Source organism: Protopterus annectens, chromosome 15.part0, assembly GCF_019279795.1.
Source record: "Protopterus annectens isolate FY-2018-M chromosome 15.part0, PAN1.0, whole genome shotgun sequence".
NCBI classification, from domain to species: Eukaryota; Metazoa; Chordata; order Ceratodontiformes; family Protopteridae; genus Protopterus; species Protopterus annectens.
In genome coordinates, this window is record NC_056749.1 from 166,806,946 (window position 1) to 166,833,893 (window position 26,948).

General features: G+C 41.7%; 1 protein-coding gene across 3 annotated transcripts in view; it reads right to left on the reverse strand.

Moving 5' to 3' along the window:
• LOC122790080 (ETS-related transcription factor Elf-1-like) overlaps window positions 1-26,948 on the reverse strand; it is an 875,567-nt gene that overhangs the window by 69,155 nt on the left and 779,464 nt on the right. For all 3 annotated transcript variants that reach the window (XM_044057642.1, XM_044057643.1, XM_044057641.1), the window contains exons 5-6: window positions 7,054-7,239; window positions 1,208-1,291 (exon numbers count right to left, since the gene is read on the reverse strand). In XM_044057642.1, the coding sequence (XP_043913577.1) occupies window positions 1,208-1,291; window positions 7,054-7,239 (270 nt within the window). The remainder of the gene's footprint in view (window positions 1-1,207; window positions 1,292-7,053; window positions 7,240-26,948) is intronic.

Below are 26,948 nucleotides of genomic sequence, written 5' to 3' on the forward strand. Positions count from 1 at the left end.
GTGACATTAATAGAACTTGTTGGCAGGATATATTTGTGTCCCAAAGACTCCCCCATCTGTGGAATGGACTCCCTCTCCATGTGAAGAATATTACCTCTCTAGCCTCTTTAAAAGGAACCTGGATGACTGGATGGGAAACAGAAAATATACCCCTGGGATCCCACCTGTGTCCCTGCTGGACAGGGGAAACAGGTGCTGACTTTGAGGGAACATGGGCAAAATTCTTGGCTATACTTATAAGAGCCAATAGCCTAGTATCATCCTGTGAACCTATGTGCGAATCGGAGCACGGCGTCTTCCAACCGCACAAGGAGCACCTTTTAAAAACTGAAGGCTTTTCAGCCATGCTAAACTAGCAATACCCACACACACACAAAGGAAAAGAAAAAAGATTTTTAAAAAGACCAGCTGAGAAAAAAGCACAAAGGGGGGAGGGGAGAACCTATCTACACTCAAAAACTAGGTTCTAACATGGAGGGGAGGTATTAAGCTTGAAAAAAAGGCAGAAAACACCTGAAATGTAAAAGGATAGGAAAGAAGCCAAGAATAACAGCACTTAACTCTGTACCTTACGCTTGAGCCTGGGACAACGTTTCAGCGATGCAGCGGCAAACGAAATCTGAGGGTTAGAAGATAGCAGGGGATTATGGGAAGGTGAGGAGTTTGAGCTCTGGATCTGAGAAGTTTCCGGCTTGAATCTGTGATCGGATCCCAGACCCATCTGTGATGAAAAATGACACAGCATTAGAGCAGGCAATAACTAATCTGAGGATGTCAGATACTATGCATAGATTCGTCAGAATTTGCCTGCCTCATAACATGCATGCAAGGGGTTTATCCAGAGCTTCCACAAGTAATTAATTCACAATGGCAAAAGAGCTATGTTGCTTTCATAATTCACAAGACACTGTATCTAACTGGCCTACAGCTAATTTTAACTTAAACCACAACGCAGGGTGAAAGAAAAAACAGGACTCAGATATTTCAAGGGCTATTTTCATATTACATTGTCAGACTAGTTTCTTTTAGCTTAACAGCTGAGAAAGAAAGTTTAAAACACATTCATCCAGGGAATCAGTATTTTATATAACTTACACAGCTCAAACAATATATCAGAAGTTTTCATGATGTACTACAGCCCATCAAATGTTTCATTTATGTGTCTGTTCTTTAACTTACAAAATTTGCATTATTTGAAATTGGATACCTTTTCCATCTTTGTTTTTCTTTTTAATAGGAATGCTTGGAGCTGTAATAGGAGAAGATGGCCTAGGTGGCTTGGCCTTCCGAACTATAAAATAAAAGGAAAACACATTTACCTCACCCATAAAAGCTGTATTTCTTGTATATTTAAAAAAAAACATATTTACATCTAATGTTACATTATGGCACTATAATGAAAATTAAGTTATACCTTTAATCTTGATTTACGGCTGTTAGTATGTTATGTAACCTGGAATGACCCTGATCCATGTTCTACCACAGTAAAAAAAAATATTTAAATAGACAAGTAAATAAACCACTAGCTCACATTCCCATTTTATTCTTCAAATGAACATGGTAACACCTAATCCTGAATCTGTAAATAAATAAATCATATCTTTGTTTTACATAATAATTTAGTACATGAAACACTCTGTAGAGTCTGTGAGACAGGAACATACAGATTACACTGCCCTCTCAAGCAAGTATATTTCATATTTTCATGAAAGCAGCAACATCTATTACAATTTTCTCCAACACTAGCAGCTAATGCCTTGCATACTATCACATATCAAGCTGCAGAAATGTCACAATAACTAACCTCTATTCAGATCCCTTGCAAGAGATAACTACAAACTTTCCCACTAGGAGGCAAGAATGCTGAGGCCAACAGCTGGATGAAAGCACTTGCCCTGTTCAGACTAGGAGGCAGCGAGTCCTGTCTTACACTGGAGTCCAGGCTACATCAAGGCAGCTAAATGATGCCAAAGATTGGATGAAAACACTTGACTTACTCGGGCAATGAAACAGTGACGGCTGGCCTATACTAGGGTCTAAATGAGAACTTTTAGGGCTTACAAACTGGTACAGAGGAGGGAACACCAAACAACAATTGGTATTTTTCTTAAGGAGAAACAATGTTTCCTCCTCCTCCTCTTCTTGGAATAATAAGGACAAAAAAGAGGGGAAATGGCCTCATAAGAGAATGTTTTTCCTCTTAAGGACGGTCCACAATCAGAACTTGAGTGGATTGGTCCATCCATGAGTTGTAAGTCCAGCATCACAGTCAGGCCAGTCCTTGAAGCAGGATAATTTCAGCCAAGCTATCCCCCCTCCCACATACATACATGCATACCCATGCCCACAGCCTTGGCCACAGCATCAGCATAATGCAAACTGCAGGTAGCCCACCGAAGAGCTGCACAATGGAGCTAGAAGTAGTCCCCTCTTCAGCCTAGACTCAAGAAGGTCCATAGGCCTTCTGCAGGCTGAATCCACAGGACAGCCTTAAATGCAAAAATGTGAGGCTGCACAGTTGATGTCTCTAATTCTCTAAATTACAAGGGAGTGCACTGTCTTACTACAGTTATCCAGAGCTGTGGATTCCTTTTAAGAAGCAAGAGGGGAGGTTGTGGACCCTGGAACCACCAACAACCTGCAGATACCATATTAAACAGTAGATCACACCAGATGAACCATAGCATAGCTGTTAGCCTTCTTTAGGCCACAGGTAGCACTTGGGTGAGCTTTTGGGTTCTGGTTAGCCCAACACTTTGTATAAGGAAATACAAGAGTGATTGACTCCTTCAGGGGTCCCAATTCACTGCACTATCAAAGGGTCCTTCTGATCTATATTTAGGTGACCTTCTACATTGCAGAAGATGACCTGTACCCCAGTGCCTAACTGAGAAGAGCTGTGGTCTGCAGAAAGAGCATCACATCAGTACTGAGGGAGAAAAGTAAACACAGTGAACCCACATCTTCAAAATGACCCACAAACTCTTAAAGCTGATGCTTCTAGCCTGCCCCCAACAAAGAAATCATGGCTGTAGCAGCCTACTCAGGAGCTAAACAGCTTCATATAATCACACATGTTGATCAAGCTCTTAGCTGAAGGGTATAAAAACTCCAGTTCCTGGTCCTACCACTGTATGGCAGAACTATCATGTGACTTTCAATGACTCTGCATCTGACTTAGAATGACAAAACACTGTGGTTGGCAGCCAGATGGTTTTCAAAGTCTATTGCTACCTCGGCTACCCCACTAAGGTGAGGGTGATTCCACTACTGCCACCTTTATAGCAATCAGTGGAGGAGAGGACAGAAAAACCCTTTCCCTTATTAATACCATGTGAGATGTGACAGTGGCCACAATTTTAAATGTCGGTGTAAAAGCTGAAACACACCACCTCAGGATACAAAACATTCCACCTTGAAGTAAAATGTTAAAATTAAAAACTTTAATGGTTTAAACTTTAAAACTTGGCATAGAACTTTAAAAACTTTGAAAAATGAAGCCCTTTACTTTAAAACATGATAAGCGCTTTCAGTTAAAGGCCTTCCTCAGATCGACATTGTTAAATGCCAGTGAATGGTATGGGCTGAGATGGCATGACGATATTTGGGATACTCTCAGTTCATCAGTGAGCTTTTTCTCCTAAGGTGGACAAATAATCTGAGTACCTCTACTTCCACTTTTTCTGCAACTGTTTTTGGAGAAAGGAAGTATCTTACGCTAGGCAGGAGAAAGTTATGGTGTTCATAGCTGTCCTTATGGCACACTGAGAGCAAAGGCACTGGCTACGCCCCATATGATCTTGATTGGTTTAGTGGCTCAGACACTGCAGGAGACAACCACTGAGGGTTGGGAGTGAACGACAATGTAAACTCTTCCATTCCTGAAGGAGTGGGTTGATACGGTTCCAGCTATAGGAGCAGCAACTGTGGGTTAGACTACAGGCATAAGCCCCTTGGGTACTTCCTTATTATACCAGCCTCCAATGAACAACAACAGTTGAGAGCATCTGTAGAATCATCTGCATTTTATGGATTTTATGTATTCTGTACTTTGCATTACCTTACAAGAAATTATGGGAATAAATAAAATAAAATGAGAACAACAACTGATAAAAACAACTTTCTTGGTTAATTTATATGTTTGTTTCAGGTGATGGCTTCTGCGGTTGCATTTAAATGGCATTAAATTCATAACAAAACACTGCATTATTTGTTTTATTTCATACAACTGTTTCCCAGGTAAAGCCCTAGGCACAGATGTCAGGGAAAGCTCAGTAATACTAACACCGTACACTCATGGAGACGGAAAGAATCAAAGAGGGTACCCTTAAATTCAATTCCGGAAACAACTCATTTACTCAGAATGTGAATCCTCTGCATTTAACTGCCAGATAGTATCATCAATCGTATTACTGTTGTTATTAATTTAACGGCGATTATCAGAAATGCCTACTTTACAGAGACACTCGTCTCAACCTTTTGCAAAAAGCTACAAAAATACGAAAAAATATGTAAGCAAATAGTGCTTTTGCACACAAGACTACCTTTAAAATTAGTTCAGACCAATACAAGCTCAGAGGAGTGGGACTAGCAGCACAGAGCTGTTCACAATGGCTGTTAGTAGGCAGAAGCAGGGTATACTTGTATGACACTGCCTTTTAACATAACCTAGAAATTTATTTTATGAACAAAGTAGAAATGTCCAGAGGAAAAAACGCATAAAATAATGCTTACAAACACATTCTCCATGAAGGTTGCTGTGGCAACCACAGATGCTACCGCCGGGGACCACTGTAATAAGGATGCACCGCCCCTTGCAAGAAATTTGGACATAGCAGTAGCAAAGTGGGTATGCAGAAAATGTGCATCCACGTGACAGCCAAGCATAATAGACATAGCACCACATCAGCTGGACAAGGGGAAATGAGCAAGTGTCACATGGCTGGTATCCTGACGTACCAGAATAATGGGAAGAGGATGAGTGGGTGAAACAGTAAAATGTGGGCTCAACAGTTGTTGGAAGATCAGAAGCCAGGAAAAGCTTACTGCATTCACAGACCTTAGTGATGTTGACAACCTATGCAGAAAAGACAACACAGGTATAAGTCCTGGTCACTAATCTGCACTTCTGAAGTTTACTTTCAGGAAATAATAAATGTCTTAAATGCATAAAAACTACGGGTATGTAGGATGTACTTTCAACAAATTATAATCAGTAGCTAGGATGCAAACAAAGTAAGAAAGTAGGAATGAGGGGAAATAAACATGAGCAAATAGCCACTTCTTGTATCATTGCAGAAACTAAAATAGGTCAAAAGGCAGTTCACCTCAAGTCTGTTAGAGCAACAGTTTTTTGAGACAACAGATAAATGGGTCAGAGTTCTATATCTTATTTTTTACATTTTACAGATGCTCTCGCAAATTAAGATCAGCAGCTTCTCTCCCCAATTTTAGGAAATAGGATCAGGGCTTTACTGAACCTACTAACATACTACTCAGGAAAACCAGCTACTTAACAGTGCCTATATTCTCAGGGAAATGACACTATTAAATCAAACACTGCTCACTGATTTTAACATTGTTTTCACCCGTGACCTGGAAACTGTGGGTGTTACTAAACTTGTCTAGGGCCACAGAGTGCAAACCGAAGGAAGCTAACCAACTAAAAACCAATGCTTACTAGTTGTTTTACTACTACTAACCACCTCTGAGCAAATACAGAACACAGGGGAGATGTTAACTCTAACACAAGACTGTTTAAGCTATAGGTTGTCTGCAGTGACTCAATCACTTCCTCTACAAAGACAGTTTACTTAAAAGGCATTCCCTACCTCAACCCATAACCTCTGTTTTTAATTCAAACTGTGACCCAAGGAGGCCTTACAGTCCATAACCTACATAAAACGCACATCCCCTGTCAGACAAAAACAACCGTATTTACTTCTAACTTGCTGCTTTTACCAACAAACTGTGAGCTGAGAAAGCAGTGGTCCACCCTTAACAGGACTGCTACATGCTGGGTGGGATTCCTTATTCGGCTGTGGTGTACCAAGGATGTCAGCTGATGCAGCAAGGCCTACAAACACTTGCAATGAACTGAAATCTGTATATTCCCTAAAGGCAACCTGGAGCTCTACTAACATCTGGAACGTTACTACTAACAGAAACAATTCAATAGGAATGGCATAGTTAAGCATTGTTGTCTCACATTATCTCTTCCTTAAGTATGTTTAGTACCAAAACTTCCAAGGTACTACTTGGATCCTTAAGAGTACACTTGATTTTTCAATACGTTTAAAACTTTAATTCTCAGACTAGTTCGAGCAAACGTAAAACACGTATAATAATTTACACTTGACATTTTTCAAGAAGTCTAAGCCTAAACTGCTGTTTCTGTGACTCACTACATTTGTTGCTCCTTGCAGCCTGACTTTCAAGCCGACTTCTTTTTATCTTGAAAGGCACCTTTTTCAGTGTGGGTAACGAGTCTCCTGTCTTGCAAGACAACTTGTTAAATAAGTGAGTGCTGTATGCAGTCTGCTACACAACCGAATGCTATGTTCCGTTACTGATGCATGTAAATCTCAGTAGTGCACTCGTACACTTCACGCTAATTACTACAAAGAATTGTGCGGATTACCTGGAAAGATAATACTGTTATGACAGGTGTTGCTAAGCCATTGTATTTCACTAACACTAATTCATTGCAAAATAAACTCCATAAAATGTCCTGCACCACTAACACACAACTACCTTTAACACTGGAATGCAGATGACCTTTTGCAGCAGTACTGTGAAAGTTATCAAGCCCTCTCCAAAACTCATGCACCCTATTTGGCAGGTAGCATCACGTGTCTGACCCTGCTGGCGGGAAATCAACGAATTATGTAAAACCTCAGTGCTGGTGAGCAACAGTAATCAATAACCATGGATTACTCAACTGTCTCTAGAGGCAAAAGTACTTCAAGCTTCGCAGCTGTGACTTATAAAATATAAACAGTTACTACTATGTTTACATACGATGCACTGCTCATTTTGAGTCATTCTTTTTACCTTTCTTTTTCTTCAATTGTTTGGAAAAATGTTTCTTTGAATATTCATCTGTGGACGACTCCTCTTCGTCCTCGAGAGACACATCAATTCCATGGCCATTTGTCTGGGCATGGATTTCATCTGTTCGAAGAGTAAGGAACCTCGAATTGGATGAGAGGTCTTTATCTAGAAGGCTGTAACCCTGAACTGAAAGACATAATCAAGTTGTGCTATTAAAAGTAGAGATTAGAGACAGCAAGTGAAAGCAATGTTTTAGCAACGAAAAAAAGAAAATTTAAATCAGAAAAAGAACAACATGCATGGGCAGAAAACAATATCCTTGAGGCAAAGAATGATTAATAATGTAATAATTATGTTACACGATAATAAAACATGTATAAATGTTTCAATAATTTTTTTGAAGGGGAAAATAACAAAATGATAAAAAAAAAAAAAAAACTATGCCCATCTTGTGGTTACATTCCTCATCTACAAATTATGAAACTTCAGATAATGCTAGATTATTTACGAAGTTCTATAAGTCTACCTTCCTTACAGAAAAGGCATACACTTCTATCTTACTAATAACTATAGACAGAATAAATGTGTTGTATTTAACATATTACATTTATAATCCCTTTCAGTAATTTAGTCTCCAGACTAAAGACAATGGAATCCAACAACCTTAAGTATACTTTAAGAATGTCTAGTGTACAACTGCTAGATTTCTTCAACTTTGTAACAGCATTCACACTTCCCCTATGAGAGGGATGTGGGGAAATCCTATTGAACCCAGGGCAGATTGAACCAAGTTTATTTTATTCTAATCTGCAACTGAAAGTTGTGCCATTTCCATGGTGTAATTCCTTAAAATTCTGATATGAACATCAAGGCCAGAGACACCCGATGAAAAAAACTTATATCCTAGAAAATTAGGAGAGCCTTTACCTAACATAAGAGTTAACTGAGAACTGCTTTATTAATTCCATACAATAACAGTTTTTTTTGTGTAAAATCCACTGTTACGCATCAGTACATAAGGTTATGGTTATTGATAACGTAAAGTTTTTCAAAGGTAACGAAGACTTAGGATTTTCAGTGTGTTCTTACTTAAGTACTCTCATTCTGGCCCTCATACAAGGCATGACACTGATGTCCTTTTATACATTTCTATGCCACAGGGCCTTCACAGCTTCATACAGCCCTACAGTCAACCTCTGTTTGTGCCTAGAGTGCCACAGGTATTTCTATGCAGTTCAGCCCTTGAATCACTGGTTCTTTTCTGCCGTTCTTTCCTATTGGATTACATTAGATCCCCATATGTTATCATATTGAGACTGTGAATGGGTTCAAACACCCCAAGGAGCTTCTTGTGACACACAGTCATTATATCTCCCAACCATATTCCTACCAGGATCAACAAGATCTGCTTTACAGTGTGTTCCTAACAAGCTTCGAAGGTAAAATGCATCTATACCTGCTGGAAGAGGTAGTATATAGAACCCAAGGCCTGATACCACCCACATTATAACAGAGTCCTGGTGGAGGTAGTTTGAGTACAGTTATGTTGGAGGGGAGTCCAGTGTACCTTGAGTAAGATTCTTCTGGAATACTACAGATATTGCTGTATGACACAAAACAGTAATGGGGTAGAAAAAGCATTTATTAGGTAAGTGTATGTGGCAAACAGCTTAGTAAATAGCTAGCATCCAAGCTGAATCAGTAGTGTAACAGGCATGCGTCTCACCGCAACAGATATTTATATATATATATATATATATATATATATATATATATATATATATATATATATATTTATAAGCTACTGCGGGACATGCATAGCCCATTGAACATATCAAATTTAGCTGACATAAGGAGAGTAGGAGGTCAGACTGCTGGCATCTATCTGCTGCAGTCCATGCAAATGCGCTGACAATGAAAATGTTGAAAGAAGCTATGTACCACGTTTTTTTGGTGGCTCCATCACTGTGACTCCATTAAGTGTGGAATGGTGTGATCACTTTATCGAAAGCTGTTCCTCCTATTAAAGGATGGAGCACTATAAACACATGTGGAAGTACTATGTGGCTCGGATGCTGTATCCATGCCACTTTTAATAGGACACTGTACAATCTACCTCTGAATCTCAGGAAAGTCAGATTGCACAGCTCAATACATGCAGCATGAGGTGGCGCTGGGGGGGGGGGGGGGGGGGTTGTAAAGAAAATGATAATTTGCTCTAGTATTGATCAATTGCGCCAGTTGTCTGTCAACAATAATCAAGGAATCAACAATCTCCTTGGGGAACTAGTTATGTAACAAGATGAATTTGTTCAAACCCAAACATGAAAGCATTTAAAGGAAAGGTTAAAGCCACACATTTCAGCCAGTAATGAAACACAATCTAACACAACTACTGGTATGGATGCTGCATCCAACCATGATTATGTAACTTCTGATTTTCAGTTGGTGATCTTAGTATGCAGATAAAATACCACAAGACAAAAATAAAGCACAGCTACCCAGAAGGCATTGCTCATTCTAAGTTCTACACCTACATACCTAGACTTGCTGGAGTCACTTACCTTACTTATCCTACCATCAACTGGGAAATGTACAAGACCACGAACATGCAAATGCTCTAGAACAGCTAGCCAGCACACCCACACAAGGCTCAAATGTCCTGGACTCACTAACATGGGAGAGTATTGCACCCCCCCCCCCCCGGTGTGATGTCCTCCCTGCTAAAATCGGACCATAAGTCAGTCTCGTTCAATGTATAAAACCAGATATTCAATCAAGCTCAAAAAGACCTAAACATTCTTCAGAAACAAATTACTTCCTACTAAGTGATGGTACAAGAAGTTTCCAAAAGTTTCAAAGTTCCCTCGATCGCAGATAACATGGACCTCTATGCAGAGGTGTACACCAATGCCCTGTACCACCATTTAAGCAGTTATATAGAATCAGCTGTACTTGACTGGATTAAAACCAGGTCTTTCTGAAAAAAAAACAAGCCGCACTTGTGGAACCCTAGTATAAACAAGCTATACAAGAGAAAGAAACTAATGTCCAAAAATAAGAGGGAACTGGCTCATCAGAGGAAGAAACCCTCTCTAGCTTAAACAAACAAATTAGAGAATTTGTCAAGTCCTCCAAAGTTAATTACAAAGTAAAAATAACCTCCCTAGCTAAGGATAATCACAAGGAATTCTTTAACTACGTCCAAAATCTAAAAGGGAATACCCAGCTATGCGCTAAACTGGTTGTGGATTGCACCACCCATACGCAACTGGTGCAGTAGTCAACCTGCTAGCTGACAGATTTGTAGTAAACTTCACCCCCATGTCCCCTCCCATCATTCCCCCAAAGTATACCTGCCACCATTTCTCAGCTTGTTATGTTAAGAGAGCAGGTCATATCAGGCCAAAAACACAGCATCAAATGGGACCAGACAACATCCCAGGTTGCCTTTTAAACAACTTAAAACATGACCTAGCACACCCACTTGGATCCCTGTTTAACCGCACCCTGTGAACGGCCTATGTTCTGGTGAAATGCAGGACAGCAACAGTAATCTCTCTGCACAAAGGGGTACCACCAACTGAACCTGGGAATTATAGGTCCATAAGCTTGACTAGCTCCACCTGCAAGGCCATGGAAAGAATCATTATAGGCCTTAACAAGAACATAGATGATCTCTAAACTCTGGACCCATCCAGTTCAGATTTCTTACAGGTAGATTATGCCCGTTAAACATGACTGACTACTTCAAGAAAGTCACCAAGTCCTTGGACGTTGGAAAGAGTGCATACTGCCTATCTTGCCAGAGCCAAAGCATTTGACACAATCCCCCACTCAGGCACACCTCTCAACTGCACAGATTTTGCAGAATGTCACTTTGCTGTTAGGGAAAGGTCAGTTTGCCTTTTATTTGTTGCATTACTTTATTGCCTTTTTCTATTTTGAATACTGTGATTTGTTTTATTTACCTTGTGTTTTACTTGTATTTGGCTTTTAACTTCATATTGAAACTTGAAAAGAGACTACAGCTCTGTGTCTCGAGTCGGGCAGAAATTTTTTTCCAACCCGGTTACTGTACTTAAACACCAATGTCTTTCTAGTTGCCTTCCCCTTATGTTAATTTTACCAAACATCTCATTTCCCATCTGAAATCACTCCCCTTCAGCTATTTAAATTTATTGGCCATCCTACTGTATTCCATAGTACCAAAATACAAAAGTGACCACCCCCTTTCAATCTATCTTGCTGTTTTAAAAATAGTGACTCTCCACTAAAACTTAACTTTTTAGATAGGTAAAACTTAACTTACGTACTTTCACATCTAACTCCTCTAGTGGACACTGCAGCATAAACCATTTTTTTAATCTTACCTTTAAGCATCCCTGTGACTAGCACTTACTTTAAAACCTGCTGGAAAGCACTAGGAAGTCTTAAACTGATACAAGCACTCAACTCTCCTTGTTAATAAGGAGAAATCAATCATAGGCACTAAACAGCCTATAACTGCAAAGTACCTTGCTAAGTTAAGGGAAAACAGCTCTTGTACTTTACAAAAAAAAAGCACCAAACCAGGCATGTTCCAAAGGTCAGCTTCTGGTGATTTCTCCTGTCCACCTGGTGGATCTGGGGATACTGGGGCAATGCAGCAATTGCCCCATGTACACAGACAACCCTCTCCTCCTACCACCCAACACTACAACCTGCGAGAGATGCACTTACATAGCCAAACTGAAAGCAAAGCTCTCTCCACCCAAGAATGTGCTAGACAGTCAAGAGGAGAAGGTTAACACCTGCACTACACCAACACCCACACATAGCAGCACTAAACCCACATATGTAGAGGCCCTTAACAGTAACCTGCCCAAGCAACAAGGACCTCTGAAGCTGAAACGCAAGCAAACAGCAATCACAATCAAAGTGTCATATAGTTCACAACACCAGTGTGCCACCCAACAACAGCTCCTAAGGCAAGACAATGTACCCAACACTTTAGTCATAGGTGACTCTATAGTCAGGCACACTGATGTCCCACTCACCAGGCTGAACAAGGAGAAAATTACAGTCAGCTGCTTGTTGGGTGCCAGGATCCACCGCATAACGCATGCACTCAAGTCACTCCACAACAAGTACAAATATGACTCTGTCATTGTCCATGTTGGAGTGAATGACTTGAGACATACCTCCCTGGACTACATGAAAAGAGACATGGAAGAGTCTCAGATCATGTGGCCCAGGCAGGTATGACCCTAGCCCTGGGTAGCATCCTGCCTTTGCCCAGAATGACACCACAGTATAAGGACAAAATGATTGACGTCAACAATTGGCTAATCTTCTGATGTCATTCAAAGGGAATCCAGTATCTGTCTGCCTGGGACGACATGATCGACAGACCACGATGCTTTGCCAGAGATGGTCTGCACCCGTCGCCCCTGGGATTCAGGTTACTGGCTAAGGCTCTTGCCACCCCTGTAGTGCCTTTTTTAGGCAAAGTTCAAAGGACAAAACAACCACCGTAACAAGCACAAGCATGCAAAATCTGAAAGTAATGCTAGAAGTCTAAACCTCAAAAAAAAAATCTCTTGAGGCACTCCTAAAAATGGAGAACATCAATATCTGTGCAGTAACTGAGACGTGGTTCAAGGCTCCAGATAGCACCCCTGCAATACCAGGCTACAGCTCTTACCACACTTTTCAGCCACCAAACCAGGACCGAAACATCCATATTCACCAAGGATATTCACAACACCAGGCTAGTTACCCAACATAATGCGTCTGAAATTCTCCAGGTGCAACTAACACTAGGTAAGACTGCAATCCAAATTGTAGCTTGCTACAGATCCCCCACCATGCCCCAAGATTCTCACTACACATTTCTAAACATACTGGAAAATATTAAGATACAACCAAACACCCTAATACTGGGTGATTTCAACTACCCTGCCATTAACTGGAAATGCTATTTGTGTACCAACACCTTTGCCCAATGGTTCTTGGAATTCATACATTCCAACGACCTGGATCAACTAATCGTTAGTCCCACCAGGGGCTCCAATATCCTAGACCTGGTCATTACCAACATGGAAAATCGATGCTCCACGCCTATGGTCACCCCCTCGTTGGTCAGGTCTGACCATAAGCTAATCATCCTTGACATCCACATCCCACCCCCAGTAAAGAAACCTCCATAAAAAACTTCTCCAAAGCCAATTTCATGCTACTCAAGTCAGAAGTGACAAACTTCATGACACCCATGCAGACAGGAACTGAAAGTTCAACTACTGAATCCTACACTAAGGCACTGTATGAGCACATCCACTCGTGCATGAATCGTGCCATCCCCAATAGAACCAAGACACTCTTCTCCAAAAAACGTAAGCCAATCTGGTGGTCCCTTGCCATAAACAAACTTTACAACAAAAGGAAGAAACTATTGCAGAAAAGAGGAAAATCCCAGGATGCAAAAAGCTCCCTTACCAGTCTCAGTAAGAAGCTGAGATCCCTCATAAAAACCTCCAAAACTAGTTATAAAAATAAAATTGCCAAAGATTCCAAAGACAACCACAAGGCATTCTATAGCTATGTCAAGAATCTAAATGGCAAAGCTCAGATCTGCTCTGAGCTACAACAGAATAGCATTAAATATACTGATCCCAAGGATATTGCCAATATCCTGGCAGATCAATTCAGTGCAAACTTCACCCCCCTCTCACCCCCTAAAGGGACCATCTCAATACCGAAAGACTGCCAAATTCTGGTAATAATGGTCACACAGGTAAAAAAAACACACTCTCCAAAGCTAAGAATACAGCATCCATGGGACCAGACGACATCCCAGGCTGTGTACTACATGAACTACAAAATGAACTGGCACCTCACCTGTGTCATGTTTAATCATAGCCTCACCTCAGACTTTGTGCCCACTGAGTGGTGCACAGCTACAGTTATCCCTCCCCACAAGGGGAGATCCACCTTGGATCCCAGGAACTACCACCCCATCAGTCTGACGAGCCTGATCTTCAAGGCCATGGAACTTATAAACAAAGACATTGGCAACCTTCAAACACTAGACCCCACGCAGTTTGGGTTCGTGAAGGGCCAACCTTGTCTTATGAACCTGATTTACTTCTTTGAATCAATCTCCAGAGCCGTGGACAAGGGTAAGGTGGTCCACACAGCCTATCTGGACCTCGCCAAGGCCTTCGACACCATCCCCCACTCTGGAATCATAGATAAAGTTACTAAGCAGGGCATTAATCCCTACGTTACTCGATGGGTTGCCAACTAGCTTACTGACAGAACCCACACTGTAAAAGTAGCCGACTCCAAATCCAGCTCCAGACAAGTGACAAGTTGAGTACCTCAGGGTTCAGTCCTGGGACCACCCTTGTTTGGCATCTAATTCTCTGAAGTACAGGCCAACACTAAGGGACTCTGGCTAACAAAGTTCGCAGATGACTGCAAACTGGGAGCCATTATTGAATCCCCAAATGATGTGAATATTCTACAAAAGGGCCTTACAGAAACAGATGCTTGGTGCCAGAGCCATGGGCTGAAGCTCAATGCCAAGAAATGTATAATTAATAGTTATCCCCTTTGGGAAAAAACATGTACCCATGAATTACCACATAGGTGGCAGTACACTAAACACTGAAAGTGTGACAAGAGACTTGGGGACACAGGGGGACAGTGGTCTCACCTTCGATAACCACATCGCCACAACAGTCAGGAAATCCTTCTATGTGGCACACCTCATCACTAAGGGGTTTTCATCCAAAAAAAGGCGGTCATTGACCCACTGTACTCATCCCTCATTAGACCCATTATAGAATACAACGCCCCGGTTGGTATGTACCTCTCAAGATAGCTGTAGCAACTGGAAAGGCTGCAAAAATACCTCACTAAAACAATCACAGGCCTAAAGCAGATGCCCTATGCTGATCATCTAACCAAACTCCACCTATACTCTGTCGCATATCGTCTACTCAGAGGCAATCTCTGCTTAACATACAAGGGCCATGTCAAACCCAGAGCTGCTGGACATGCTACACTTAAAGAAATCCCAATCCCTCAGAGACACACGCTCCAGGGATCTAAACCTTGTCATCACAATGAACAAAACATGCTGGAGGGATAGGTTCCTGACCCAGGGACTCCCCAGACTCTGGAATAGACCATCCATACATGTCAAGCAGAGCGCCTCTTTGGCCCTCTTCAAAAGGAACCTTGACAATTGGATGGGAGATAGGAAATTCACTCCGGGGATCATGTCAGTCACCCTGCTAGATAGTGGTCCAGGGAAGTAAATATTGTGGAAAGAAATAGCCAGGGAATTGTTATGGCTAGGCTTGTATAGGCCCTAGGGCCAATAGCCTAGTACCAACCTATGAACCTATGATTTTATTTTTGGTCTGTTTTTTTTCATAAAACTGTGGTTTTCTGGCAAATTATTAAAAACTGAAGTTAGAAAATAATAGACATTTGAGTTTCAGACTTCATACCCTTCAGAAAATTTGTGCTAATGCAAAAGCTGTTATTCTATCAACTTTCTAAGTTTTTAAGAGCAGTATTTAAAATTTGTCCCTATTTTTGGGCCTTTGTCCCACTTTTATATATGGCTTTGTCCAGATATCTTGCTCTAACAGGTTGAGAGGTATGCGACTCGGGTAGTGTAGAGAAATTCTCCCAACTGGGAATTAACCTCTACATTACCAGATGGGTATCCAACTGGCTCACTGGCAGGACACATACTGACAAAAAGTGCATACTTCATCTCTAGCAAAAGACCAGTCACCACTGGTGTACCACAGGGTTCCATGCTGGGCCCCTTGCTGTTCAGAATTTACTTCTCGGAAGTCTAGGCAAACTTGGATGGCCTGTGGCTGACCAGGTTTGCTAACAATTGCAAATTGGGAGCAATCACTGAGTCCCCCAGTGAGATTAATATACTTCAGGTAGGGTTAACACGGACAAATGATTGGTGTCAAAGCCAAGGATTAAAGCTAAATAAAAAAAAAAACACTATAATTCCCTTTGAGAAAGATGACATCCATGCTAATCTTGAAAATCTCTCTTCTTTTTTAAACTTCTTTTTGTGGGGGGGGGGGGCTTGTTCACCCCCCCATGTGGGAAGCAATCCCACCACACACCCTAAATTATATATACCAACTCTGAGATTGCCATATCTCAGAGAAAAGGGAATATTCCAAAAAATGGCATCTCGGACTTAGTATATGAAGGTCTGCTCTTTCGGCAAATCAGTCTCCATATTTCAGGACTTGATTTAGCAAGTCAAAAAATTTCAAATGTTTACCTTTCCAGTCACCTAAAAAATCTGCAAAACTCAAAGAAAAGGTAGCAAACTACAAAATAACTAGGAGAAAATGGAAAAAGCCAAAAAGCTAATTATCAGTTTATTGTTATGAATCCATTGAAAATGACAATACTCTTCATAGAACGTTCAGGAAGAAAAGTAACCCAGTATCTGATATACGATACTTGCACTTCTTTAAAAATCTAGCCACAAAATGCAGCTAAAATGTCATCCTACAGGCTAAAATGCAGCAATGATTTATGAATCTCTTTTAAGTGTGCTTTGTGAATGAGGATGAGACCCATGGTCACGTGAAAGGCATCTTTTGTCTTCACAGGTGCTAACGTTTGTAATATTTATACTGGTTTTTCTTTTTTGAACAAGGAGGAGCTATGAAGAGAGCCTTTTTCTTTTCTTTGACGAAGCAACTGGCTAAATTGTTTGCCTAACAAATAAAACCTGTATTACTGGAAATGACACATCCATTTATGCCTTGGGCAAATTGAAATATGACTAAATAAAACTGTTGTAACAAAAAAAACAACATTAAAGTAGTATGCCTTTGACAACCCCACACAGTCAAAGGTAGCAGTCCCTATATAATCCTACTGACGTATCACTGCTTTATTAAACTGAGGCCATGTTGGCAATAAAGAAAAGCAACCTTAAAGGGTACAGAGGATACTGCAAAGCTGCCGTTTCATTTTGCAGTGTAGCAACTGGAAAGGAGGTGGGGCTTTATATGTGATGAAGGCCATTATCACCACACAGACGTTTGTGCTCCATAACTTCTAGACATTTTCTTTAAGCAGCGTAAAAAAACTGTTGTTTGTATAGGAAGGACACACTTAACAGTAGGGATTGTACTTGTGTGTTAATCTGATTGATGGACTGCTACAAGACCCTTTTCAGGCACAGTATAATATCAAATGGAACTATTTGGTACATAATAGACATAATTTGTATACTGATTTTATTACAAAAATGTTAATGGTTAAATGCAGTACATAGTCCATTCAGTATGATGGCATTTTAAAAAAAATGGCACTTAGTTTAACTATGTATGGGTGTGGCAGTCCTACATCTTAAATTAATTTTTGTATTTCTTGTTACAACACTGATTGAAAATGGCTAATTATCTAAGCCATAGTTCAGTACAGCAGAACAAGAGTGTCAAACCTGAGTATGGTAATGCTTCATGCATGGCTACACTGTACATCTGCTTGCTGCAATGTTACAAGCAGTTTGCTACAGTTTTTTTTTTTTTAAATAAAACCTGAGCTCTTTAGTGCTCCATACAGGTAGGGTATAAACTGTTGCAACTGTTTGCTACACTTGTAGCAAGCAGTTTGCTACAGTTTAAAAGAATAAATTATTTTTTTAATAAAATATGTTCAAGGAGGGTTGGTGGAAGCATACAAAAATGGGACCTGAATGGGGGGAGCCATGCATCTGGCTACCAGGTTGGTGTGAGTAGGAGAATCGTAATTTTTTTTTTCAGTTAATGAGCTAAGGGTGCAGGGCACTGCTTCATGGTACTGGCACAGGGCTTGGGTTGAGCCAGCTGCAATTCTGCCAGAAATCATTGTGCTTTACCATATAAATGTTCCAAAATACAACTTTTTCCACCCAGCACTAACAAGTTGAGTAATTATTGACAGAACAAAACACACAGGTTTCTAGATTCATTTTATGCTCATGACTATAAGACATCCTCTCTTCTGAGCATAATTCATCTTGCCTGTTACAACATGAAGAAGGCAGGCTAGGTCCCTTGGCCTCATGCCTCTCAACCTAGTCTAGTGCTTTTGGCTGCTCATGTTAGGGGTTGCCACAGTATCAGTCCACAGAACGAGTGGCAGAAGAGTTTTACACACACTCACACACAGGTCCAATTTAGAATGTCCAGCCCACCTGCAACATGTCTTGGGAATGTGAGAGGAAACTGGAGAACCCAGTGGAAACCCGCACAAACACAGAAAGGACATGCAGACTCCGCACAGTAGGCACCCTAGCAGAGAATTGAACCAGAGTATCTCTTGCTGTGAGGGGACAACACTAACATCTGGTCCACTGTGCCACCCATACCTCTCAACTTATTAGCATATGAAATCTGGGCAACTCTAAAAATAATGGAGAGATGAATGCACAAACAAAGGAACGGGTTTTAATTATTAGGATCATAGGAGCATAGGAGCATAAGAGATTACTAGGCTAATAGCCCTGGAGCACTCACAAGCCTAGCCAAGAGTTTATCCCCAAAAAAGAAACCTCAATCAGCACCTGTTGCCCCTGTCAATGAGGGACAAAGGTGGAACCCCTGGAACAAATATGTGGTTTTCTGTCCACTCATCAAGGTTGCACTTTAAGAGGGTCAGCGACGTACTTTATTTGACATGTATGGGGAGTCTATTCCAGAGAAAGGGCAACCTTCAGGAGACAAACCTGTCTCTCCAGCAGCTTTTGTTAATGTCACATATTAAATTTAAGCCTTTTGATAGGGTAATGAGAGAGGAGTTAGACTTACGGATATGGAGCATTTCTAGTAGAACAGGTTCTGAGATTGCCCTGTAGGCAAGACACAGATCATCTCTGAGCAATTAGTATGATACCGAGTACAGTGATAGTGAATTGAGCCTGTCCACAAAGGACAGGTGTGGAGGCCATGGATTCTCTTTGAGGTATTTCTGTGGCCTTTCCAGTTGGTTCATGTGTTTTGAGAGGTGCATACCAAATGGGGCGCTGTACTCGATTACTGGCCTAATGGGGAGTAGTACAGAGATGTAATAACCTCCTTTTTTCTGGATGCAATCCCTTTACTTATGAAATGAACCAAGTAAAAGGCTTTTCTGCCCACTGCCGCCACACGATGGTCAAATGTGAGATTGTTGTCAACCTGTGTACCAAGGTCTCTCACCACAGGTTGTGTGCTTAGGGGGGTTGCTGCTGATGTGGTAATCAGTAGGGTCCATGTTTTTGCCAAATGATATGATAATATATTTTTTTGCATTTACCTTAAGGCCATGACTTTAGCATCAGTCATTGTTGCTGTAAGACCCTCTTGTAGTATGTTAACATCATTTGGGGAGTCATTGACAGCACCCAACTTACAGTTGTTCGCAAACTTGGTCATCCACAGGCCTTTTGCCTTTGCCTGGACCTCTGAGAAGTAGATACCAAACAATATGGGTCCCAGGACAGATCCCTGGAGAACACCACTAGTGATGGGTCTGCTGTCAGAGGTGGTGGCACCTATTTTGACCTTGTGGGTCCTATCGGTGAGCCAGTTAGCCGCCCACCTGATGAGACAGGGATTTACACCTAGTTGTTTTAGCTTTTTGATGATGCCCAGTGGGAGATTGTGTCAAAGGCTTTGGCCAAGTCAAAGTAAGCTGTATGTACTGACTTTCCCTCATCCAGTGCATTGGTGGCAGTCTCAGAAAAGTCAACCAGGTTCAACAGGCAAGATATGCCCTTGACGAATCCAAACTGGATGGGGCCAAGTACTTGGAGATTGCCTATGTCCTTGTTTATGAGGACCATAATAACATGCTCCATAGCCTTACAGATCAGACTTCTCAAGCTAATGGGGCCGAATGTTTCCAGGATCAGTAGTGGCACCACTAGAGATGACAATGGCAGTTCTCCACTCTGCTGGAATGAATCCTGTACTTAGGCTATGGTTGAATAGGGTGCTCAATGGCGAGGCTAGTTCTTGCTGCAGATGTTGCAGAATACAGCCTGGGATACTAACAGATCCCACGGAAACTGTGTTCTTTACCTTGGATAGGGTCTTTAGCACTTGATCTATGGAAATGTGAGATGCAGGGCATGTATCCGGGATGTTGAATTAGCCTTTGGGGGGGACAAGGGGGGTGACGTTTGCACTAAGCCCATCTGCTAGCAGGTTTGCAAAGTCAACAGGATCAGTGTAAGTGATACCGTTAAGAACTAATTCGGAACAGACCTGGGCTTTGCTGTGGAGCTTTCTGACATAACTGAAAAAGGCTTTGTGGTTGGCCTTTGTTTTGAAGGCTAGTTTCGATTCATAATTGGCTTTGGAGATTTTTCACTAGTGATCTAATTTGCTTGCTGAGGCTAAGGAGGGAGTTTTTCCAATTGGGAATTTGTGCCTTTTTACCTTTGGGCAACAGTTTCTTCTTTTTGCTCTTATAAATTTAGAAGGTTGCTAGAAGAATGGGTTTTCCATTAGCACACATTTTCTTAAGGATATGAAGACTAAAACTTAAATGTCTGTTGTTACTTAATGACTTCAACCATCAGTAATTTGCCAGAAAAAAACACAAATTTTATGTGGAGGAGACCAAAAATATTAGGCAAAAATCTGGACAGTTGAGAGGTATGCTTGGCCCTAGTAAAGGATTTTCAAATGCTAAAAGGTGAAGTATAGAACAGAATATAATCCAAGCTGAGATATTTTGTAGTATGTTGAAAACATTTTAAATAGCTCATGCTTAAGATATAATGAACTCTGTTTAGGTAAGTTTTGTTCTACAGTTTCTCAAAATGATGAATAGTTTGGCACTGATGTGAGTGGGTACTTGTGTCACCACAGTACAAGTAACATGCTTAGCTCACCTCCCACTCCCCTACACAGCTCTCATCACTCACAATGAATCCTGCCTTGCTTTGAATCTCTGATATATGTGGAATGTATTCATAATATAAACTTGAGGAAAAGTAAAGTTACAAATATGAATGTATAGGATCATAAAGGTAAGTCCACAAAACAGCAGCTTGATTTGTTTTTTTTATTACCAATTACAAAAAGGTTTAATTTTTAGGCTTTTCCCACCACTGTTGTTGACATGGTCATAGAAACAAGTAAACTGGACGGTGAGAGCACCATGTCACCCACAATCTGCCATGCACCACACCCTCAAAACATTAGGAAAACTTGGAGAGCATTATAATCCTGAGCAGAGGACCATTAATCAACTCTCAGCACAATATTTATAGAGTGGGAGAAAGTGGAGTGGGAATGGACAACGGATATTTTACTAACACAGATGACTCCAAATAGAGAGACAGAAATAAGCAAGGGGGAGCTAGAATTTAATGGAGGAAACTTGCAAAAAACACAGGTATTGGAAGAAACTATCTCAGGAGGGAAAGGTGATACCAGTGGAATAAGGCAGGTGTAGTCTGGAATCAGGTTGGAGATTGCCTTCTCCATCAGAGATTGATGACAAGAGGGTGGGGAGAAAGGAGTACTTGGGAAAAGACCAGCTCTGGTGGAGTTCTGAGTTGAATTTAGCACAGAAGTTGCTGTTAAAAAAAAAAAAAGGTATAATGAGAAGGGTTTATACAATGCTGCATGATAATTATAAGAATCAATCAAAAGAGGAGGTTAGAAAGAACTGGAAAAAGAAAATGGAATGACAGTTTACAGTGGAACAGTGGTAGGACATATGTGGAGCTCCCAAGTGTGTGATGTGGTCCAAGGGATTGAAATTCTTGCAAGGAAAAAGTCTGCATAGGTATTTTTATACCCCAAGTAAACTTTAGTACATTTTTCTTTGGGTGGATAGCAAATTCTGGAGGTGTGAGAGGTATGAGAGAAGTAGCTGGGGTGCATGTTGTTTTTCATGCATGTTACGAGTGGACAGATTTTAAAAATTCTCTACAGAATACTTTGATAGAAACATTGGAAGAACAAAATTGTTGTAAATAAAGCAATGATTCTTGATCTGAATTGCCTAGAGACAGTAGAGATCAAGTTTAACATTACTGGCTGCTACTACATAGCCGGCCTTAGGTATAGGCCAACTAGGAGGCTGCCTAGGGCGCTGCTCTAGCAGGGACACTTTTCCAGTAATCAGGATGGTGTAGGTAGACCAGGACGGGGGCACAGGATGGTGTTATGGGAACACTGTGGAGACCTTTTGCCTAGTGCACCAGATGACCAAAGGCCGGTCCTGCACTACTAGAAAATGGAAATCTGAAGTAATGAAAATTGTGAAGGTGATAAAGAACTTTGTGTAATCATTAAAAAAAAGTAAAGAAGGAAGGAAAATTTATAAAAAATGAATGAAAGTTGTTGGAAAAAATACATGCAGTGTGCTTGAAAAGGGAAAACGTGTTCAGTTGGATCAAGCTCCTTGACTGTAACTTGTAGTGCTCTCTCCAGATGTCGCTAAATGGCAAGCCAGAGTCCCTTAGTTTCCTGCCCCCACAATATAGGTAAGCCATCAGTGAATGCTCACTCACATCTTCTCCCCACCCACTCTGCCACTGCCTGAGCAACTAAATGAACTCTGGTCACCCGAGTCATGGTCAGGGCTTCTTCTGTCTATGCTACAGTAAGAGCATCACTGCAGTCATGAGTATTAATTGAAGATACATTGCATGAGATTAGTCCATTCACTATAGTTTTGGAAAAGAAAAGAAAAAATAAGCTTATAAAAAATGTAGATTTATCCAAAATGTGGAGGGGGGGGGGTGCATATCAACTGGTGAAAATAACCTGCACAATTTTCCGACACATAACACATGCACTCAGGTCACTCCACAACAAGCACAAGTATGACTCTGTCATTGTCCATGTGGGTGTGAATGACCTGAGATGCACCTCCCTAGACTACATGAAAAGAGACATGGAGGAGCTCTCTGATTATGTGGCCCAGGCAGGTATGAACCTAGCCCTGAGCAGCATCCGACCGTCACCCAGAATGATACTGCAGTGCAAGCAGAAAATGATTGACTTCAACAATTGGCTAAGTTTCTGGTGTCATTCTAAGGGGATCCAGTATCTGTCTGCTTGGGATTACATGACTGAAGGACCTCGATGCTTTGCCACAGATGGCCTGCATCTGTCACCCCTGGGTTTCCGGATACTGGCTAAGGCTCTTGCCACCCCTATAGTGCCTTTTTTAGGCGATGTTCCAAAGACCAAATTACCACCATAACAGCTATAAATAAGTTCAATCTGAGGGTCATGCTGCTCAAAGCTAGAAGTCTAAATCTCAAGATGCACTTGCTCGAAGTACTCCTCAATATGGAGAACATCAACATTTGTGTTGTAATGGAGACCTGGTTTAAAGCAGCAGACAGCACCCCTGCACTACCTGGCTAAACATGGACCGAAACTCCAAAGGTGGTGGTGTCTCCATATTCATAAAGGATATGCACACCTCCAGACTAGTAGCCTAGCATAACGCATCTGAGATACTTCAGGTGCAACTAACATTGGGTAAGATGGTGATTCAGGTCATAGCCTGCTATTGGTCCCCAACCATGTCCCAAGACTCTCACTCCATGTTCCTAAGCACCCTGGAAACTATTAGGGTCCAAACCAACACTCTCATACTAGGTGACTACAACTACCCCTCCATCAACTGGGAAAACTACTCATGCACCAATACACTGGCCCAACGCTTCCTGGAATTCATCAATTCCAATGCCCTGGACCAGTTCATGCTTACCCCCACTAGAGGAAGCAACATCCTTAACCTGGTTATTACTAACATGGGCAACAATTGCTCTACACCAATAGTCAATTCCTCCCTGGTTAGATCCAACCACAAACTAATCAACATGGAAATGCACATCTCACCCACACCCCCTGCAAAGGCAACCACCATGAAAAACTTCTCCAAAGCTGACTTTGGGCTCCTAAAAACAGAAGTGACTAACTTCACAGCACCCATGACAATGGAAAAAATATGTATGATGGCCGAATCATACACCAGTGCACTGTACAAACACATACATAAATCCATGGAACTAGCCATACCCAACAGAACAAAGACGTTCTCCTCCAAAAAAGGAAGTCAATCTGGTGGTCCCCCTGCCATTAATAAACTCTACAAGAGAAGGAAGAAACTGTTGCAGAAAAAGGTGAAGTCCCAAGACTGGAAAAACTCCCTTATTAGCCTCAATAAAAAGTTGAGATCCCTCATCAAAACCTCTAAAGCCAGCTATGAAGGCAGAATTGCAGCAGACACTAAGAACAACCACAAAGCCTTCTATAGTTATATCAGGAATCTCCATGGCAATACCCAGGTTTGCTCTGAGCTACTGCACAATGGTACCTCCTATACTGAGCCAACAGATATTGCCAGCTTACTGGCTGACAGATTCAGTGCCAACTTTACCCATCTCACCCCCCTAAAGGACCAATCACAATACTAGAGGACTGCCAGGCACCAAGCATTACTGCAGCACAGGTTAAAGCTACATTGTCCAAAGCCAAGAATACAGCATCCGTGGGACCCGACAATATCCCTGGATGTGTTCTACATGAACTACAAAGTGAACTGGCACCACATCTGTGTGCTCTGTTCAATCACAGCCTCATCTCAGGCCTTGCCCCTACCGAATGGCACACTGCTATACAGTCATCCCTCTCCATAAAGGGGGAGAGACTACAGACCCTGGGAATTATCGTCCCATTAGCCTGATGAGTCTGATATGTAAGGCTGTGGAGCGCATCATCATGGACCTAATTAACAAGGATATAGGGAATCTCCAAACTGGTTTTGTGAAAGGCAGATCATGCCTGCTCAACCTGGTTGACTTCTTTGAGTCAGTCACCAGAGCTGTGGATGAGGGAAAGGGAGGGCAAGGCAGTTCATACAGCCTACCTTGATCTGGCCAAGGCCTTTGATACCATTCCTCACTCAGGAATTATTGATAAACTCACCAAGCTAGGCATCAACCCCTATATCACTAGATGGGTTACAAATTGGCTCACAGATAGAACCCATAGTGTGAATGTAACAGACTCCAAGTCAGACTACTGACCAGTCACGAGTGGAGTCCCACAGGGATTGGTCCTGGGTCCTCTCCTGTCTGGCATCTACTTCTCAGAAGTCCAGGTCAACACGGAGGGACTCTGGCTGACCAAGTTCACAGACAACTGCAAGCTGGGAGCCATTATTAACTCCCCAAATGATGCATACATCCTACAGAAAGGCCTCACTGAGACCAGTGACTGGTGTTGAAACCATGGCCTTAAGCTTAATGCCAAAAAATGCATCAACATCCCCTTTGGGAAAAACTCAGTTCCCACTAATTACCACATTGATGGGAGCCCACTGAATACTGAAGGTGTTATAAGAGATCTGAGGACACAGGTTGACAGCAACCTCTCCTTTGACCACCACATTGCCACTGTGGTCAGGAAGTCCTTCTATGTGGCACATCTCATTACCAAGGGTTTTGAATCCAGGAAGAAAGAGGTCATCATCTCTCTCTACTCTTCCCTTATCAGGCCAATCATTGAGTATAATGCTCCATTTGGCATGTACCTCACTAGACACATGCAACAGCTGGAAATGTCACAAAAGTACCTCATGAAGAGGATCCTAGGCCTTAAACACATGTCCTATACGGACAGACTCAAAAAAACTCCAGTTATTCTCTGTCTCATATTGTCTACTAAGCGGCATTCTCTGCTTGACTTACAAAGCCATGTCTGACCCAGCTCTGTTAGAAATGCTACATCTAAAGAAATCGCCATCCCTCCACACCACATGCTCCAGAGACCTCAGCCTCATTACCACAATCAACAGAACATGCTGGAGGGGCAGGTTCATAACCCAGAGACTGCCCATGCTCTGGAACAGACTTCCCATACATGTCAAGCAGAGCACCTCACTGGCCCCCTTCAAGAGAAATCTTGATGAGTGGATGGGAAACATCACCCCGGGGATCTACTTTATAGAAGCACTGGGAACTAACGTCGGGTGGCATGATGCCAGGGTACTTCTATGGGCTAGGCTTGTAAAGGCTCCAGGGCCATTAGTATAGTACACACCTAACAGCCCATGTGAGTAGAAAACAAAAATGTCTGGCTACCCTACCCCCACTGCATGCTGTACCTTAATGGAAAAAAGAAAAGAAAAAAAGGAGGTGGTTGTGCTCAAGGAACTCTTCTGAAGAAGCAGTGGTGGTCTGCCTCATTTAAAAGACTCAGCTGCATATTATGGACTAGTTCTTGTACAACTGGATTGGTGTAGCAGTTAAACAAAAGAATGGGGCACAGCTATTCTGGCGTCCCATTCAGAATTACTGAGTAACTTAATTACTTCTATGCCAGTAGCTGACGTCCTCTTAACATCTTCAACCATTGCTAAAAGTACAGTTGTATTAGGAACTTACTGTAACTGTCCATCTCAGTCCATCCTGAGTTCCAGAACTTTTCATCCCTTGCCATGAAAGCCAGGAAGACACCCTTACAGATGGATGAAAAGCAGGTCTCTATTGCCAGAGGGAAATTTGTTCAGGCCACATTTTGTTTTTTCTTGCCCTGTCAGTCACCAATGATATGAGCTGAGATCAAAGCATGACCCTGTCAGATAGAATATGCCTTGAAGTATGCCATCCCAATCAGCACAACACCCAAAGCTACTTCTCCATGATCAGGGTCAGTCTGACAAGAGTAGTGCCTTGTAAGAGTAAGAGAGACGGACAGTAAAGGGGTAGGTAACTGGGTTACCCACCCAACTACAGGATGAACACTGGAAAGGAGGAAAAATGGAAGTAGGGAAATACTACTACAACAGTGGACACACTTGAACCCCTATAGTCATGATGAGTTCCTAACAGCTGTACCATA